The sequence below is a fragment of the Calliopsis andreniformis genome, chromosome 6 (genome assembly GCF_051401765.1).
Source record: "Calliopsis andreniformis isolate RMS-2024a chromosome 6, iyCalAndr_principal, whole genome shotgun sequence".
Classification (NCBI taxonomy): Eukaryota; Metazoa; Arthropoda; class Insecta; order Hymenoptera; family Andrenidae; genus Calliopsis; species Calliopsis andreniformis.
In genome coordinates this window covers 8,332,497-8,350,832 of record NC_135067.1, presented here as the reverse complement: position 1 = coordinate 8,350,832, position 18,336 = coordinate 8,332,497, and the positions used below count along the sequence as shown (strand labels likewise).

The following is an 18,336-nucleotide window of genomic DNA, read 5'->3' as shown; positions in this document are numbered from 1 at the left end:
ATACTAATTATTATTGATAAAAATTTAGTTTCAAAATTCATGCAAATGTCATGCAATTATTCTAGTTCTTAAACTAAGTAATTGCGAATGGAATATTCATGATAATCGGATTAATGATTAATGAACAGGATTAAACTAATACCACGAATCCAATCCTACACATTTATGCATTTTTATATCAATATATAAATGTACATATAATATGTACATATAAAAAGTATTTTACATATTCTACATTTTGTAGAAATAAATTTATTTTTTATAAGAGTTCTAAAATACTAACGTTATAAAAGAATGAAATGTCTAACTTATACTGTAGATATTTTAAAGATATTTACTTCTCGTTTTAATTTATTAATGTATATATATTTTTAAAATGGATACTTTTTATTACTGTACGTAGTAGTAGTAACAAACTCCATAAAAAATAAAGATTAAAATGAAACTACTATTACTAAATATTTATTTAATGTGATTGGTCTTATTTTTGCAAATAATTCTGTAAACCCTTTGGTTTTTAATTTATAAGCAACTGAAATTTACATTGAATGAAATACTTACATAATTAATTATTTAATTTAAAACCTATTTTAAGAAGACAAGTATGATGATTTTGTATTACAAGTGTAACGAATGCATTTATACGTTAGTTAAACAATTTAATGTACGTGTGTATATATTATGTATTATAAGAAAATAATGTTCGATATATCACTTTGATGTCTCAGAAACATCAAAAGATTGCTATGAAGTTAAACTGTGATTAAGCTAAAAAAATACAAAGCTGTCTGTATAATGAAGACGTTTATAAAAATTACTAATAAACTATTATGCAGTCATGTGCAATGAGTAAAGAAAGGTACCTACATATTTACTGTAAATTAATATAAAACATATCTAGTTTAACTGTCGAATAACATCTGATTATTTAATAAAATATTAAAAGATATAAAATGATTTTGTGCCTTCTGCAGAATCATGTACTTGTATGATGACCTTGATAAATGATTAAAATTGGCATACATAATTTAAAATTAAAAAATAATATAAGAAAATTGACTTACTTGTTCAGCTTTCAAGGTGAGCTCTATAAAAATCTGTTGCAATTTTTCGTTCACAAAATTAATACAGAATTGTTCGAAGCCATTTTTCTCGAAGATTTCAAATCCATAAATATCAAGAATCCCAATTTGAAGACCATCTGTATTGGTTTCCATCGCTGCATTGACTTTCTACAAATAATTAATTACGTGTCAAATATTGTACAATTTGCTTTTAATATAGTACTTAAGTTCAATCTATTTAAATCATTCATTAATATTTATCACTTACTTTCACCAAATAATCAAAAAGTCTAGCATAAATATCCTTAGCCAATGCATCTCGCGTATAAAGAGCTTGTTCGACATTTAATGTAACGTCTACGCTTTCAGATTGACCTCCCCATTTCGACTCAAATTCGCGTGACGTTAATTTACAAGCCAATTGGTCAGCTGAGATTTGAAGTAAATAAGCTGGAAAATCGAGGCCTGAAATATAAACACATCTGACTTAAGCATGATTTGTCTCATAACAAAATCTTAAAAGAACTGAATTATTAATTTTAATATTTGGACCATTTATCATGAAAATAATATAAGTCCACTTTTTGAAACAAGTGAGAACACAAATAATTTTAAAAAAGTGATCTTACACCAACTTTCGTAATAAATGGCCCATTTATAATTCATAGTTTCTGTTAGTGAATACTTACACTGCTTATTAGCAACTTGTGAATAATTTCCATTTTCGGCAAACTGAATGTTTCCTATGTGAAGTATTCCAGCAACTAGTCTGAAAATATCAGTTACCTCCGAATCACTTATTCCCATCACACTTAATCCTAAAGGGAACAAACAAAATATTTTTCAATATGATTATAAAGTCTATGTATGTTCAAGACACATATGTATTCCTTCTCTCGATCAATGACCATGTGTATAGTACCATTAATCAGTCTTTGATCGAGGAAATATTGCAGTTTTTAAACCAACTGTGGCCTTTTCTTTTGACATTTCAGATTTTTAATGTTTTGTAAAACTTAGACTATAGAAGATGAAAAAATTTATCGAAACTTCTTTACAAATAAAACTTCTATATCATGAAATTTTGTGATTATTAATGTAAAGTAAATATATTTGAATTTTTATATGTTCTTAGTAGACTACGAATTTTAATGCATTTATGGAAATTTGAAATATGCAAAAATTTACAAAATGCATATAATATTCAAAAACATATAAAAACATGAAAAACAAAGTGAAAAATAGATTTGAAAGATGAACAAAATTTTTACTTGGGTTCCACTTCATTAACTGTGTTTATGAAAACATGAAATTACATAAAAATTTGCAGTCCAGTTATTACCATAGAACGAGAATAGTTTCAATAGATTTTTCATTTTGTCTAGTTTCTCATACTGTGTACCTATAAACTTCTTTCGTTAAACATAATATACGTACAAAAACATCTAATTACTATTACATTATTTTCAAAAATTGAAAAATTTAATCTACTTTAAAACTATTAACTTTTATTCAAGATCTACTACCTTTCAATGTCTCTTGTAAGTCATAAGCATCATTTGTACCCTCAACCTTATGATTTCCTCCATAACTGAGGTATTGGTAATAATCGAGAGACGTTAATCCAAATTCAGCTGCAAAATTGAATATTTTTTAATAAATATTTAAGTCTTCTCAGTCTGTAAATTATTCCTTTCTGCATATGCAACGTATTCAATTAACTTTTCAAATTTGAAATTGTAATATGAGAAATGGATTTTAATGCTACTTTGTCCTGTTCACTTTTCATGTGTCTTGTCTGCTCTCTTATCCAGCTAAGAAAATTCAGTCGAGCGTGTAATAATGTTCTACTCTGCTTCGCTACATGCAAACTAGAAGACTCAATTGGCGCTCATACAGTGAGTGTAGAACTTTTTCTTTATGATAATATGAAAGTGCTCATCAAGAGAAATTTACGAATATGTACATATGCAGTGAACGAAACTTTGACTCGATACTTACACTTCATCTGTTGGTTTGCACCAGTTGCAAGTTGATAAAACACATGAAAGTTCCTTTCACCAGTATTATGACAAGTAACCCTCGATTTCTCCAACAAAAAATTTGAAATTTTCCCTCCACTTGGTTGACCGCCAGAGTCAAATTGCATTTCGACGTATTTACCCTAAAAAAGGTAAAAAAGGTAAAATAGTTGACTTTCTTTTATTCTATACTTTAAAGATTTAGCACAATAATTATAATATAATATTAAAACATACGTACGAATCTACTACTGTTATTATTTCGCACAGTTTTCGCGTTTCCAAAAGCTTCCAGCAGAGGATTGCATTCCAAGATTACATTCTTCACTTTTTGCACTCGATCACCACCCCCACTGATCCTCGCAATGTACGACATGATGTATTTGGCAGCCACCGTCTTTCCAGCTCCAGATTCTCCGCTACAAAAAAGTGTTACAATAAAGCTATTGTAATAGCCATTTAAATTGAACATTTTTCAAAAAAATATAATAAACCTATTACCTAATAATAACGCATTGATTTTCATTGTCAATTAACATATTTCTATACATATCATCTGCTAATGCATAAATATGCGGAGGATTTTCATATGGTGCCTGAAACATAAGTAAAAGAAATATTAGATTAATGAAAACGAGATTTCTTAATATTTGAAAATTGAAGTAAAAAGTTGATAGCTTGAATTTTTTGTGAAACTGTACAGAAATTGTTCAAAGGCAAATTATCTCTACTTTAAAATTTTTTAAAAATTTAGTTTCAGAACATCTGAATGACATTTCAGTTTTTATATTTTAAATAAATATAAATATTTCTGTTTTGTGGAGTTAATCGAGTTGGCAAATGAGCGACACGTATGTTCATAAAACTTTTATAAAACAATAATAAAATTTGTTTGTTACGTTATATAACTCACCGCTCCTTGGTAAATTTGTATTTCTTTTTCTCCAAAATATGGCATCTGCTTAAAAGGATTGATCGATACTAGAACGGGACCAATGCATGTCTAGTAGTCATTAAGGAAATTAGTTTAGTTTCAAGGTACTCTAATTTTATAGATGGTACACTCCATAGTAATTGCTGGACAATTGTTTAATTTGTCTAATTTCTGAGTCTTTAATGTTGGGATAGCCATTCCTAAATTTTGTATTATAATTAATTCAATGATTGAGCATATATAAATGAATTTTTTGGGGACAGAGAGTATTACTGAACGATACATAAATCGATACAACATGAAGCGTAATCTCTTACGAACGTTGCGGTAAAGGAGGAAGGAAACCTTTTAAGGTAATTTATGCTTATTTAGTACAGTCATTGCAAAAATCGAATTGCGAGTGAACATATATCATATGTTGTATAAGTAAATCTTATTGATTATTATCTCTAAATTTTGATATATTATTTTCGAAACTCTGAAGTTTTTAAAAAATGCAAATTACTAAATCTTGAATTATCAAATATCTTAAGCATTAAACAATATATTATTGTTAATTCAAAATAGACTGCAGATTTTTACACGAATGTATATTTCCATAAATGTTGCCAAAAAAATGGAAGCTAAATAAAAATTTGTTTCACTTTTCAAATACAGTGGCTTTTATACATTTAAAATTCCCACAAGTCCTAAACTCTAAAGATTTGAAGTCTGAAAAGAACAATATTGTCTCGATATAAGTTCAATAGATACACAAATTTTCTTGAAATTATTCTGTCCCCTTACTTTGTCTTCGACTTTGAGAAGACAAATTCGAGCTGCTAATACATAAACTTATCTCAGAAATAGGTTTCTTACATTCCTTAAGTAGGTAACTGGTTAGAAATTAGAACTGATGAATTTGCATCGAGACAACACTGAATATAATTTTCTTCGTTACTGTACAAAACGATGAAATAATTTTTTAAGAATCGAATAACTAAGGATACAAATATGTAATCATCCATGTATCTTTTCCGAAGATTTTCGATAATAGTCTCTTCCGTGATTTTCGGGAGCAAAACCATGTCATCCACTCCTGAAACCTTAACATTTTGACTCTGCCAATGATATACCTGAAACAAAAAAGGAATTCGTTAATCTGGTAGGAATCTTTTTATAGCGCTCGTGCCATTCATCCTATCCCTTGTATTACACCTTTGCTCTTAGTATTCGTTACGTATGACAGCTGGCACACCCGAGTTCTCTGACCAGTCCACCGCCTACTTCGTAAATGGGCTTATTTAAATACGTGCAACCTACAGTCATGGTCGGTGAATTTAAAAATGGATCAACTGCATCGTTTTTTACAATCGTAATGGTTTCAGTACCACACTGCTGAACTGCACCACTTTCATTCGTTATTTAACCTGTGGCGTATTTCGGATGGAAAATCGTCATTACGTAATTTTTTGGCGTTTCTTGTAAACTGTCGTGGGGGAAATAAAAATAATACGTGGAACAAAATATATTTAGACAGATAAAGTGATCTCTATGTAGATATGTTTGTTTATGAATAAATTGATTTTTTTTCACATATGTATATTGTATATGTACAGAGTTATTTGTCAAAGTTAACGCACTTATGTGGTAAACTGATGATTAGAAAATTCTGTAATTTTAGAGATGCATTGAAGAGCAGAAATAGAGCAAAAAAGTTTTAATACATTTTATTGTAGCTCTTAAGGTTTAATTTTTATAAAGATTTAAAAGTTCGAGATCCATTTTCTACAACCATCTTGGATTTTTAAAGCTTTTTTGTAAGAGTATTTTCTAACGATGTATATTTATGTATATATGCTATTCAGAAATGAGTCATTTTCCCCACAACTATAAAAAAAGATAAAAAATAAAAGTAACATCAGTTAATCTAATTGTACGGTTAGATAAATTTGAACTCGTTCACCGCCAAGCAGTTTTTCAGCATTTCTCACGTCCTTTCACTTATGCAAATGATATTACATCAATAATAAGTTTATCACTTTGCATTAGTTTCTAATTTCATTAATGTTATGTGAAAGTTGATAAATGTTAACGTTTATTTTTTCATGTATTATTTAATTCAAGTAATGTTTTAGGGTTTTAAGAAGCTATACAAGTTGAAATTGCTAATCACCGAATATTACCAATATGTTATGCCAATTAAACATATAATCTCTTAATAATTACTTAAAATATTAGAGATACCAGGAAAAGTCATTATTTCTTCTGTTTTTATTCTAGAAATAACATTTACAAATTAATATACTGAGATCTCTATGTAATAACAAAAGAAATCGAATTTTAGAATAAATTATAAATACTCAATGTGAATAAAGTTCTTCTATAATAAAAGTTATGAGTTTCTTCTCAGTTCCCTTAATATTCTCGACTCAATGAGTTCTTGTTATTGTTACATCTTAAAAATGTTGAATATACCTAGAACAATGTTCCTCCACATAAACATGCTCTAGTTTCATTTATTAATGACCTAAACATTTAATATATTTGATATACCACTACACATATAAGTATAATACAATAAGATTCTACTGTCACTTCTAACTATGGGAAATTATAATATGCCTAGAAGAGACACCTTAACCCTGCATTTACAGTCGGGTGGCCACAATCCAATGAGCTAATCACTTTTCGACCTCAATCGGAGTTTCATTAAGTTGCGATTACTATACATGGCTTCATCTTATTGCAAACCTCTCAGGTTTAAGAGCAGCGTTTAAATTTTAAATCATCTAAAGGTTTAGAGACCATGTAATCCATCAGACCTGTCACAACTTTTTCTTTCTTAAATAGTTCGAAGAATAGATCACAGTGTAATTTCTGTCATAATAAACTTTAGTTTTTATTTTGAAAAAAGGTAATTTGTTTCACCTTCAAACTATAACATTCATGTACGCAAATCGTGTTATCGCATTGTTGAACGTATGTTTGCACTTCTTTGATAATGAATGCGTTTTAAAGTCTAGCGAGTGACGATGATCTACTTTGCAAGGATACAAAATTTTGTAGTTTTTAAGGAAAACAAAATTATACATTTATGTGTGTACAGATATTTAGTTGTGGTTACATACAGTAAAAATAAATAGGAATTCCAAAGTTAAAAAACTAATAATATTATTAAATACTATTATTAATAAAATTGTTAATTCTTCATAATTAAAATATTATTATTAATAAATTATTATTTTTAATAATATTTTATTCTTTATTTAAGATATATATTCTATATCTAAAATATTATTATTAATAAATTATTATTTTTAATAATATTTTAATATTAGAGTATATATAATTTGTTGTCATAAATTCATACGTATATTAATTTATAACCATATGCAATAATCTCTTGTTTTGAACTGAATATATTAGAAGAAATAACTGACTATTTTTTTTGCAAGTAATGACTCATTATTTATCGAAGTTTTTTCGATACAATAATTGAATATATGTAGCATTTTGTTATTCGAAAAGATAGTACACTGATAATTTACATAACAAACGAAAGTACAGATGCAATACAAGCAGAAATTCGACAGAACGGTTACGTTTCATTCTGTCTTAACAATCTGGATAGGATTTTTTGTTTGTTCAGCTGCATCGATTCTTGGCACGCATGCACTGGCGCTTCCGAATCGAGAACGATAATGGCAAATGGCAATCCACAAAATGGGTCATACGACTACTGCAAATTTGGTTTTTATACATTTTTTACCTTTACTAAAAAAGGTAAAATTTTGTGAATAGGATCAAGTTCATACATAGTCTCATTCAAAGTAATTTAAAAATTTTAGTGAATTAATTTAATCGAATTTCTCTTATGAAATAATACTTCCTTCACAAAGTTCAAATTTGTAAAATTTAAATAAGACTAAAGTATCTCATGAAATTTAAATTTAAAGATATGAAAACGTCACGATATTAATAAGATTCTAGTGTTTACTAGAAGATGACGTGTCTCAAACATTAGTCTCATTGGTTTTTGCTATTGTTCACTGTTTATTATTAACAGTAAACACTTAACGACAGTTCAACTGAGAAATACAGTTTGTAAAGTATTACAAGGTATGACGGCTTCTCTGGATTACCAACAACAAACGAATCCTCTCCAGTGACTAGTAATCACTTATCTAGTGATTTGTACTACATAGACACGTCTACAGGGTGCTCCAGTGCAAATTACTCGTAAATTATGTACTAGAAACAATTGTGCACAACGCTATTGCCTGAATTTACAAAGCAGCATATCACACATGTATTACAGAAGTGACATAACTCAAAAAAGTATGTTTTTGGGAAAAGGCAAAAGACTATCTACAGGTTTCGCAGAAAATGATTTATTAAATACAAAATACTGACCTAAATAAGAGTTTTACTTAATGAAAGTTACCTTGCTTGAATAACTAATCTAAGAAATAATTATATGTTACTTGCATTAAATGATTTCCTTGTTACTATTTGAATAATTTGTAATTTACATTTGAAGAGTTCATTAAATAAATTCTAGAATCTTGTATCTTTAATTAACAAACTTTTTATAATAAATACAGGTACATTTACCAAACTGATTTATAGCTGTAATTTAAAAATCATGGTTTTCGAGTTGTATCACTGTTGAAGTACATGTATTTGTGAAATACAAATAAAATAAATTGAGAAGTTTCTAAAATGTTATAAATGATATGATACGAAAGAATATAAGAGGATAAAAGTATTGGCTATAGTACCAACAACTGTTCCACATACTGTGGATTTAAAAAAATATGTACGAAGCTGTTCACATTTTATGGAGCACACTTAACTAAAGAAAACCGAAATGTAAAGTTCCATTGACGATTGAAATTCAGTGTAGTAAACTGTCTTTCAAGTACTTAACTAATGCGACAAACGAGGAACTTCCTTGATAAGAAAAGCCAAGGACTTCCAAGTGGTTACATGGCCATTGTACAAATGAAGATTCTACATTCCACTCACGACCTTTTTTATTCCAATACACTTGCTATACCGCAATGCTGTCTATATAACTTAATACAGTAGACATTCTTCAAGCCCTCTGAAGTATTATACTCATTTTATACTGACAAAAATATAGTATGAGCATAGCATTGAAAATAATAAAAATAATAATATTTGTAATGTCACTAATACCTACTATTTATATCCACTGTCTACTTACGTAGTAGATATAGATGACATTGCCTACCTACTTATAGGTACAGTAGATATCTATAGTATCTTCTAATAGATAAAAGTTTTAATATTACTCAACCTTTCATGTTCGTAAATCAAATGTTTCTATATTAAATATAGCAATGACTTTGTGATTGTAAGTCAGAACGATATGAATCACATTTTCAATACAGGAATCTAAGATAAGACAAGATAGTATCCACATTGTGGACATAAGCAGACTGAAGTAATAAAACTTTTTTATGCAATAAGCTGCATGTCCATAATACGAGAAAAAGATTCCAAAATTCAGTATTTCGAAAATAGAAATATTCAGATGTAACTTACGTTGTATAGATCATAGCAATTAATAAAAGAAAATACACAGTATTATTATGTTACTGAGTTATAAAAGCGTTAAAAGATCATTCGTAAGATGAGAAGCTGTCGACATGAAAGCAAGTACTAATTACGAGCCACTATGCAACGTGTAACTTTCATAATACTGCATAAATTTAAACTGTTGCATGTAAGACTGTTTTCATCTGCTTTCTACATCTTACAATTTTTAGATAGCTGAAAATTAAATCAGGTAATTATAATAGATAATTGTTGGTGTTAAGCTTCAGTACAATTTCTACAGTTTGCAACTTCGACGCTAGTTACTAATTGGTAATTAAAAGAATCAATTTTCAGTAGATAGTTCTTCGACACGAAAAAATAAGAAATTTCTCCTGAGGTTTCGAACCGATTTTGTCGGCGTAATTTTTTCGAAAGTGTAACTAAAATTTTATGTTTTTTATTTTATGTTAGATATTACCATTGTGTTAACTTATGTACTCCTAATAACTCTGATAAAGGAGTAAACATGAAGTATATAAATAGAAAGCATCCTTCGCGTGACTCTGTGCGCACAGTTTTTCGTGCTAAGAATGCGTGCAAATTACTCGTTGTGCGTTCCTTTGTTCCTTCACGAACGGGAAGTGATTCATTTTCTCTCGGTTCAATGACAAGACAAAACGAAGATATTATGTATTACTCTCTACGTAAGAATCATTTTGGTAGGTTTCTCGATCACAACTAGGCTGATCACAAGACTCATGTAGATGCAAAATTATTTTATTGTATAACTAAATGAAATAATTTGAAGAAAAGTCATTTGCTTATTCAAATTAACTAGCACATAGTTATAGGTGTTTCAAAATAGTGTCTAATTAGGTAAGATGATTTGTTACTTGAATAATTATTTTACAAATATTTGAGCTAAATAATGTCCAAAGCTGCTTTAAATTATGCTAAAGAATGTAAAAAAAAAAGTATTAGACTACGTTCAAAATATATCTGTAGTTGAAAGTCAGACTGATCCAAGTTCATTTTCTTTCAATTAAGTTTTTTACAGATCTGTTTTCTCTACATTTTATTAGAATAATTGGAATTTAGTTAAGTCGTGTTAGAAGTGAAGGAAATTTAATATTATAAAGTATAAACTACTTTAAACACTGTTAAAAAATAGATAATTGCATTTGTTTTTTGGTTCTTCTGAAATCTGAAAAGTAACAAAAGACTTGAGTCACGTTGCCTCTCAGGCATAGATACAATGTATCAAATTTACATTAAATCCAATGGTATTATAACTGTTCTCCCTTTCAGTCAATTTCAGTTCAAAATAATAAGTACAATACACCACTTAAATATACGAGAGCAAATTTTTAATTTCACATTCTTGCAGAAGAAAAAATGTAAAAAGTGACTTGCAATTGAGTTGCATAATTATTATCTAAAAAAATTTCAATCAATGATTCGTTTACTTAAATTGTCTGATGGGATATGGGAATTTAAAATTATAACTGATCCGCTTGACTCATCAACCGGACTATAAGCTTCCTCTCACGATTTTACCGTGTTTGGTGATTCATTATGTTGGTGGATTAATTATGGCATATGATCATCTTGTTCACCTATTATTTAACATAGAATATTTCAGAATTAGGGTCAAGGTGTGATTAGCTCATCGAACGGAGAAACAATAAACAGATATATTTTAATAAATATATATACTTATAAAAATATACAGATCTGAAAGTAACAGCTGTTTTGATTCTCAACTTTCCAGTTTGCGAATCAAGTTTTATGCATACATTATTTTGTCATTCATACGTCTACAGTCGAGAAAATTACTATCTACATGAATATCACTCATTAACACTTTAGTTTGTATGTCCAAATGTGAAATCGCTGAAGGAGATGAAAATTGTTAGTTCTGAGATAAAAACAATAAGTAAAAGAAAGTAGAATAAAATTTGCTCAAATTTGTAAGAAACAAGCAAGAGGTAAAATATCGAGCTACATTTTTCGAAAAAATCGACTTTAAATTTCAACTAGGACATGTATGTTAAAATTACAAAGGTCACGGATTATTTGACTATTATAAAAGGAGGTCGTGTTTCGTACAAAGTTGAGAAATACTGCCATACCTATATACGTATAATATGAGATTAGTATCTCTGCGATATAACATCTAATTTTTTTATTGTTCTATATTAAGGTTTTTGAAAACATTTAATTTGACGCTTGTTCAGAATTACTAGATAAACTTAGACAATGCTTAAAAGCGGTTATTGAACTGTGCAAAATGGCCCAAGGTTCTTTGGTCACGTATGTTTACGTATAAAAAGATGCTATTTTATAATGGCCTGTAAGATGGTAATTTTCACTGTCAAAACGCGTGAACAATTTTACTGTACATTCCCATCATAAATATATTTTATGCAATAAATTGGAATTAATATTTTCAGATTCCATGTCTATAACTTGTAATCAATTTTTCTTTTTTATCTATTTTGCATATTTGAAGAGTTCATTAAATCTTAATTAATAGTTACCAAACACCTTATTATTTAATTGTTATCGAACACGCCTGCCATTATTAAAGTTAATTCATTAGTGCAGGTTCTTATACTTTAGAAACGATACACTTCCTGCAACAATTCTCGTTAATAAAGAAGTGTACGATGTTGTGAGTGTGTAAACAAAAGATATCTGATTGCGAGAATTTATCGCTTGTAATGTTTGAAAAGTCGATAACGTGTCTTCTTATAGATACGATGTATATCTGAATTTTATAGTAAAATTAAAAATATATTCCCAATTTACAGAATATTGCTATATTTCTTGTTGAAGACTAATATTTGTTTTTTTTTCGTAACACGACACTTTAATTGAGAAACTCATAATGAAAACGAACTACGTTAAATGTTATTATTTTTTGAATATAGATGCATTTTATGATTTAGACATATGTAAATAAAAAATATAATATCTTATTTAATAAATTTTAATCTATTGACAAGGCTCGCTCTTGTTGAGCTCTTCAATTTTATTGACCCCATAAAATCGTAAAAACTGAGGAACTCGTAAAACCTACTTTTACTACTCACTTTTACCTTTCAATGGTCAGAGTAATTCAGTGAAGAAACAGTATAGCTAATTATAAAAATGTTACTGATACAGAGTTTAGACATTGTATACGTATGCAGAGACTGGATAAAATGTTTAGTAATTTGTTACATTTTTTATTAATAATTATTTATAATTATTTCACAAGTAATATTGCAATTCCAACATCCACAAATCAAAATAAAATTATCTAGTTTCTGTACATACGATTGCTATGCTTGCGGCTTGTTGAAATAAGAAGGAACACAAAATGAGTCAAGAACTACTTTACAATGTAACATAAATTAATTTCAGAGTAATAAGGAAACTCAGGATTGCTCAATACATGTCTCTGGAAGGCTTGCGGTTATCTAATTAAGGCGCAAAATATTTTGTGAGCCTACAAATAGGAACAAATCAAGAACTAAATAGACTAGTAGACCCTTAGCTCATTATACAATTAATTTCATTTTGAAGCCACCGACGAACGTCGAATCCCCTCGTACGTTAAAATGTTCCTGTGTAGTGTATACAAACAATGCAAATCTTTCATTAAACATTGACAAGAGAAAGTTACAAATCATGTTGAATCTTATCGTCGAAAGAGTACCTTACCTAATAATTCCAACTGTACCTTAAGCTACTTTGTAGTAACAGTTCAACCATTCGAATAATTCTATAGGGATCATTAAAAAGAAAATGTTTGAACTAAATAGAAAAATAATTATCATTTTTGTATAGAATTTTCATTTCGACATACAACTTTTATGTTATTGCGAATACAGAAATATATTTTATTAATTTATTTTGTGAGTATGAATTTGTATATATTTTATGTTTCTTATGTGCCTACTTTTATTCGAAAAAATCTTAATTCCTATTCAATTTTCATTCTATTCTCTATAAATCTTAATTAAAATTCAAGTTATTAATTAATTTAATTTCCACTCTAGCTCCATCACTGAAACTTTCACCTCTATACATATATTTTTGTCCAGAAAAATCTTAATTAGTTCGTTCATTTAATTTTCATTCTATTCTGTCGATGAAATTTTCACATTCTATATATCTCTATTTAAAACAATCCAATTCCAATTCAAGTTACTAGTCAACTAATTTAACTTTCATCCTACCTCTGTCACTGAGACTTTCATTTCTATATACTTTTATTCAGAAAACTCTTATCTCCGACTCAATATACTACTAATTTAGAATTTAATTTTCATTCCACTCTTCGTCTGCCATTTCCTTCTGTCTACGAAATTTTCATCGTCCCTATATTTCTCTTAAAGAAAATCTCACCTCGAATTTACTCCATCGATTCAATTTTCGTTCTCCATGAATCAGTGAAATTTTCCCTCCCTACATTGTACGACACTTTTACCCACAGGAACGTCGATCTCAGTCCACCGTTCTGTCTGTCAGTGAAACGTTCAATCCCCTGCGTGCACGCTTTATTTTCGCCACATTTTTCCACTTACCATGCTTCGCGGCGAGACCCACAGTCGATCCCGCAGTCACGACGTCTCTGTATCCAAAAAAGGCACGAAATAGGGGCAGTCACTAAACTTAGCTCGCGAACGACACTTGCGTTGGGCCACGCGAATGGAGACACATGTAGCACAGCGGACAGTCGCAAAACATCGATTTAAACATTTGACGGTTTCGATCGCGGAAAGAAGGGAACGAACTCAGCCGCGCCGCGGCCCGACGTGAACTGATCGGTGAGTCAGTGCGCCAGTCACAGCCACTGCCGTCATATCGTGGAACCGCGCTCAGAAAAAACGTGTATTCTGTTTGTAATTGTCCGAGAATTCCGTTGTCGCGCGGACGTTCCTCGGCTCGCTTGCTTCACACACCTAGTGTCCTTATTTCGATTATGAACGCCTTACGAGGCAGAGCTGGGGATATAGCTACTCGAAATAGAAGAATATTGCACAGTAGAGCCTCTTTAATTAATAAAGACCGAGACCTCTTTAAAGACCAAGTTTATGGTCTCGATGCAAACTTTTAGTCCTTTTCTGAAAAAATTATAAACTCATAAATTGTGGTCGATGTACCTGTGTCATTATTACAAACCTCTTTAACTGGAAAACTAAGGGTAGTATTTGGTATCGAAACCAAATTTTTTTGGGTGTTCGAGAACTTATTTATTTTGATATTGAATTGAATAAAAGGTGCGGATAGAGTACTCATAAATTGTGGTCGATATACCTGTGTCATTATCACGAACCTCTTTAACTGGAAAACTAAGGGTAGTATTTAATATCGAAACCAAATTTTTTTGGGTGTTCGAGAACTTATTTATTTTGATACTAAATTGAATAAAAGGTACAGATAGAGTACTCATAAATTGTAGTCGATATACCTGTGTCGTTATCACGAACCTCTTTAACTGGAAAACTAAGGGTAGTATTTGATATCGAAACCAAATTTTGTTGGGTGTCGAGAACTTATTTATTTTGATACTGAATTAAATAAAAGGTACGGATAGAGTACTTATAAATTGTGGTCGATATACCTGTGTCATTATCACGAACCTCTTTAACTGGAAAACTAAGGGTAGTATTTGGTATCGAAACCAAATTTTTGTGGGTGTTTGAGAACTTATTTATTTTGATACTGAATTGAATAAAAGGTACGGTTAGAATACGGTTTCTGATGTTAAGTTAACTGAATTAGAACTGAAATGAATTTTCGGTTTCATTTTTGCTCTTATTAAGCACGTGGAATTTATCTTGGGTTTCTATGTGAGATTAAAATTATTATCAGGGATGGTATTCGGTCCCGAAGGACCGTTTATAATAGGAGTCTCGTTGAAGGACTTGTGTCTATGAGGGTCTTAACACGTGTGCAGGGAATTCTAAATCAAACATCCTTCTCGAGCAATTGAATTCTCTGGGTCCAAAGGATCCTTTCAATGCATTTGTCTCAATGATTGTACGAGCTACTTTTCGTTTCAGAAGATAGTGCTAACTTTAAAGCATTATTATTATTAATACAAAATGAAAACAGATCGAACACTATGTTATAGGACATTTTGTGAGCCAGGTATCCTATCTGGTATTGTTTTGGTATTGTTAGGATACTTTTGAGGTATCCTACCATCCCCTAGAATATTGAAACGTACATATTTTACAGCCTGTATATAAAGAATTATGATTTGTCAGTAACACAAAAATTAATACTGCTATTATTATTATCGTTATCTAAACTCTTGTATGCTCATTACTTATTATCCAGGGTGTCCCAGGGTTTTTCGTCCAAACGGTGTATATTCTACAAATGAAAATAAGAAAAAAATATCATATAAACGTAGGTTAAAAAATGCTTTATTAAAAGATCAGAAGAATACGAAATAGCAACAGACTATTTAGAAATGTTTACCTACGTTAGTTCTGTTTCAATGTATCGTCCCATCTGAAAAAGATAGGATAACAATATGTATACTGTGCGATATATGAATTCATATGATTTCACAAGACTGTGATATTAAATATTCTTGCATGCAATCAATAGTATAACAGATGGTATTTTATCTGCGCAAATAAACAGCGATGAAAAGGAAAATCAGTTGAGTCCTATTATCCAAACGATCCAATTATTCAGATAACTGCACTTACAGTGAATCACAGATTCGTTTATATGTATCCAGAACATCCGTTAATTGTGCAAATTACTCGTGATACATTTTTTTCTTTCATCAGTCTGATTTCAAGTTTGTATATCTAGTTCTTGCAACTCCTAAGTAGATATAAAAAATGTACACAAATTTTTCAATAACTCATTCCTAAAGATTTGCCTAACATAACTTATACAATAATCTTTTTTTACAACAAAATGAGATATTTTATTATTATTATTTCGTCGTTATATTTCTCTTTTTTTATTTAAAATTGATCTTAACTTTTTAAATAGTACACAATATTTAAAAGATCTATAATATCCCGTATTATTTTTCTTTCTCTCCTTTTTCTTATTTGTATGTTTTTATCTTCTTATTATTATACTTGAAGTCTACTGCTCCAATAAAACAAATTAGTATCATTTAAACTGTTATCTAGCTGTTATCTATTGTCATTAATTGTAATGACGTATAAGGATTCGTCTGTACAGTGGATTACAGAATTTATTGTCCTTATTAAAATTGTCACTCAAAAATATTTAAATTTTCTTAAAACTTTATATTAGAATCTCTCGCTACAAGGGCCTTCATTATCTTATTATTTTTCTTACAGAATTTCTGTGTTCTTATTATTTATCATACTTGGAATCTACTGTTGCAACACAAAAATTAATATAGCTTATCTATCATATACTTATCCACTATTATCATTTACTGTAAAAACATGAGTCATTAAACCATTAACAAGAAAATGTTTAACAAAAAACTATTCCAACGTTAATATACCTAAATTTTATTTTCACAATAATATTTCGTTAATAAGATAGATTTGAATGCACAAAAGGTATTATAAAATTGAAAAATAATATCTAAGGTACATATGCCAACACCTAAACACTTAAAATGTTAAATGTCCCACTAACAATAAGTAAACAATCTAACACTGTATGTCCCGATACTTTAATTATGAGGTCCCAGGAACTGAGGATACTATTTTATAGCATTAATTTTTATTTTTAATTATATTACCTAATACATTAGAATTTAATAAAATTAAATAAAATTAATGTTAGTGTTCAGTTATTCAGACATGATCAACTACTGGGCCATTCACCTTAATAATGGGAAAGTTTTCCAAAACCTGAACGATGAATGAAGATTTGAATAACGCGGAAGGTGTGATGGTGAATGTGGACGATGTCACCGACACTAACGGTAGTTGTACCGATAACAGGTGGCACTTTCACGTTCCAGTGCATTACCAAGCCTGGCTACAATATATCCATTTTAAAAGTACCTCTTTAGCTACGTGTACAAACTCAGACGAGTCTGTAGTAAAAGTTTGTACACACGTCATCCGACTGCATGACGCGATTGTTTCTCGTTTTAGGATTATTCAGTGCTGCGTGTCTCGATTATGATTCATAAATGTATTCATATTATAGTGTTTTCGCGCGGATAGCAAAACTGATAGCGATATCTGATGACTCAGCGAGATCACTCTGTATCTCTTACTACGCTACGTAGATTATCGCGATTATTAGAATCGATTGTTTACTTTATTACTATTATTTACTATAGAAACTATTACTTACTGCACCTTCTATGCACCTATATAAAAGTGGTTTTGTAATTACTATTCCCAAGTTGTGAACATATCTGTACCTGAAAGCCAATGTAACCCAAGTCCTTTTTTGTTAATTTTCAGGACAGCTTAGAAACAAATATGATTACCTATTTCTTAATATAGAACTTGAACTAATTTACACTATTAAATTTCCTTCACTTATAATGCAACCACTAAATTTCTATTACATTAATAAAATAAAGAAAAAGCAACAAGATTCTGTGAAAAACTTAATTTTGAAAAAATGGACTTGGGTTACTGGCTTTGAGGTACAGAGATTTTCGTTACTATATAGGAAATCGTAAAATAATACAAAAAATACACAAGACTTTAAATTGATGCAAAATTACTGCATACGAAAATTTTATCATTTGTCTCTATTTTTTAACTACATTTTACAATACTTTTTTAATACACTTTAGTCT

The 18,336-nt window shown here is 29.6% G+C and overlaps 1 protein-coding gene across 1 annotated transcript in view; it reads right to left on the bottom strand.

Moving 5' to 3' along the window:
- The window catches only part of LOC143180608 (unconventional myosin-Ie), a 39,208-nt gene extending 24,840 nt beyond the window's left edge, over positions 1-14,368 (bottom strand). Inside the window, exons 1-10 of the mRNA XM_076380465.1 lie at positions 14,141-14,368; positions 5,009-5,134; positions 3,999-4,088; positions 3,587-3,681; positions 3,327-3,504; positions 3,066-3,228; positions 2,591-2,698; positions 1,754-1,882; positions 1,333-1,529; positions 1,065-1,232 (exon numbers count right to left, since the gene is read on the bottom strand). Of these exons, the coding sequence (XP_076236580.1) occupies positions 1,065-1,232; positions 1,333-1,529; positions 1,754-1,882; positions 2,591-2,698; positions 3,066-3,228; positions 3,327-3,504; positions 3,587-3,681; positions 3,999-4,088; positions 5,009-5,134; positions 14,141-14,143 (1,257 nt within the window). The 5' untranslated portion in view covers positions 14,144-14,368. The remainder of the gene's footprint in view (positions 1-1,064; positions 1,233-1,332; positions 1,530-1,753; positions 1,883-2,590; positions 2,699-3,065; positions 3,229-3,326; positions 3,505-3,586; positions 3,682-3,998; positions 4,089-5,008; positions 5,135-14,140) is intronic.
- Positions 14,369-18,336: the final 3,968 nt, after the last annotated feature.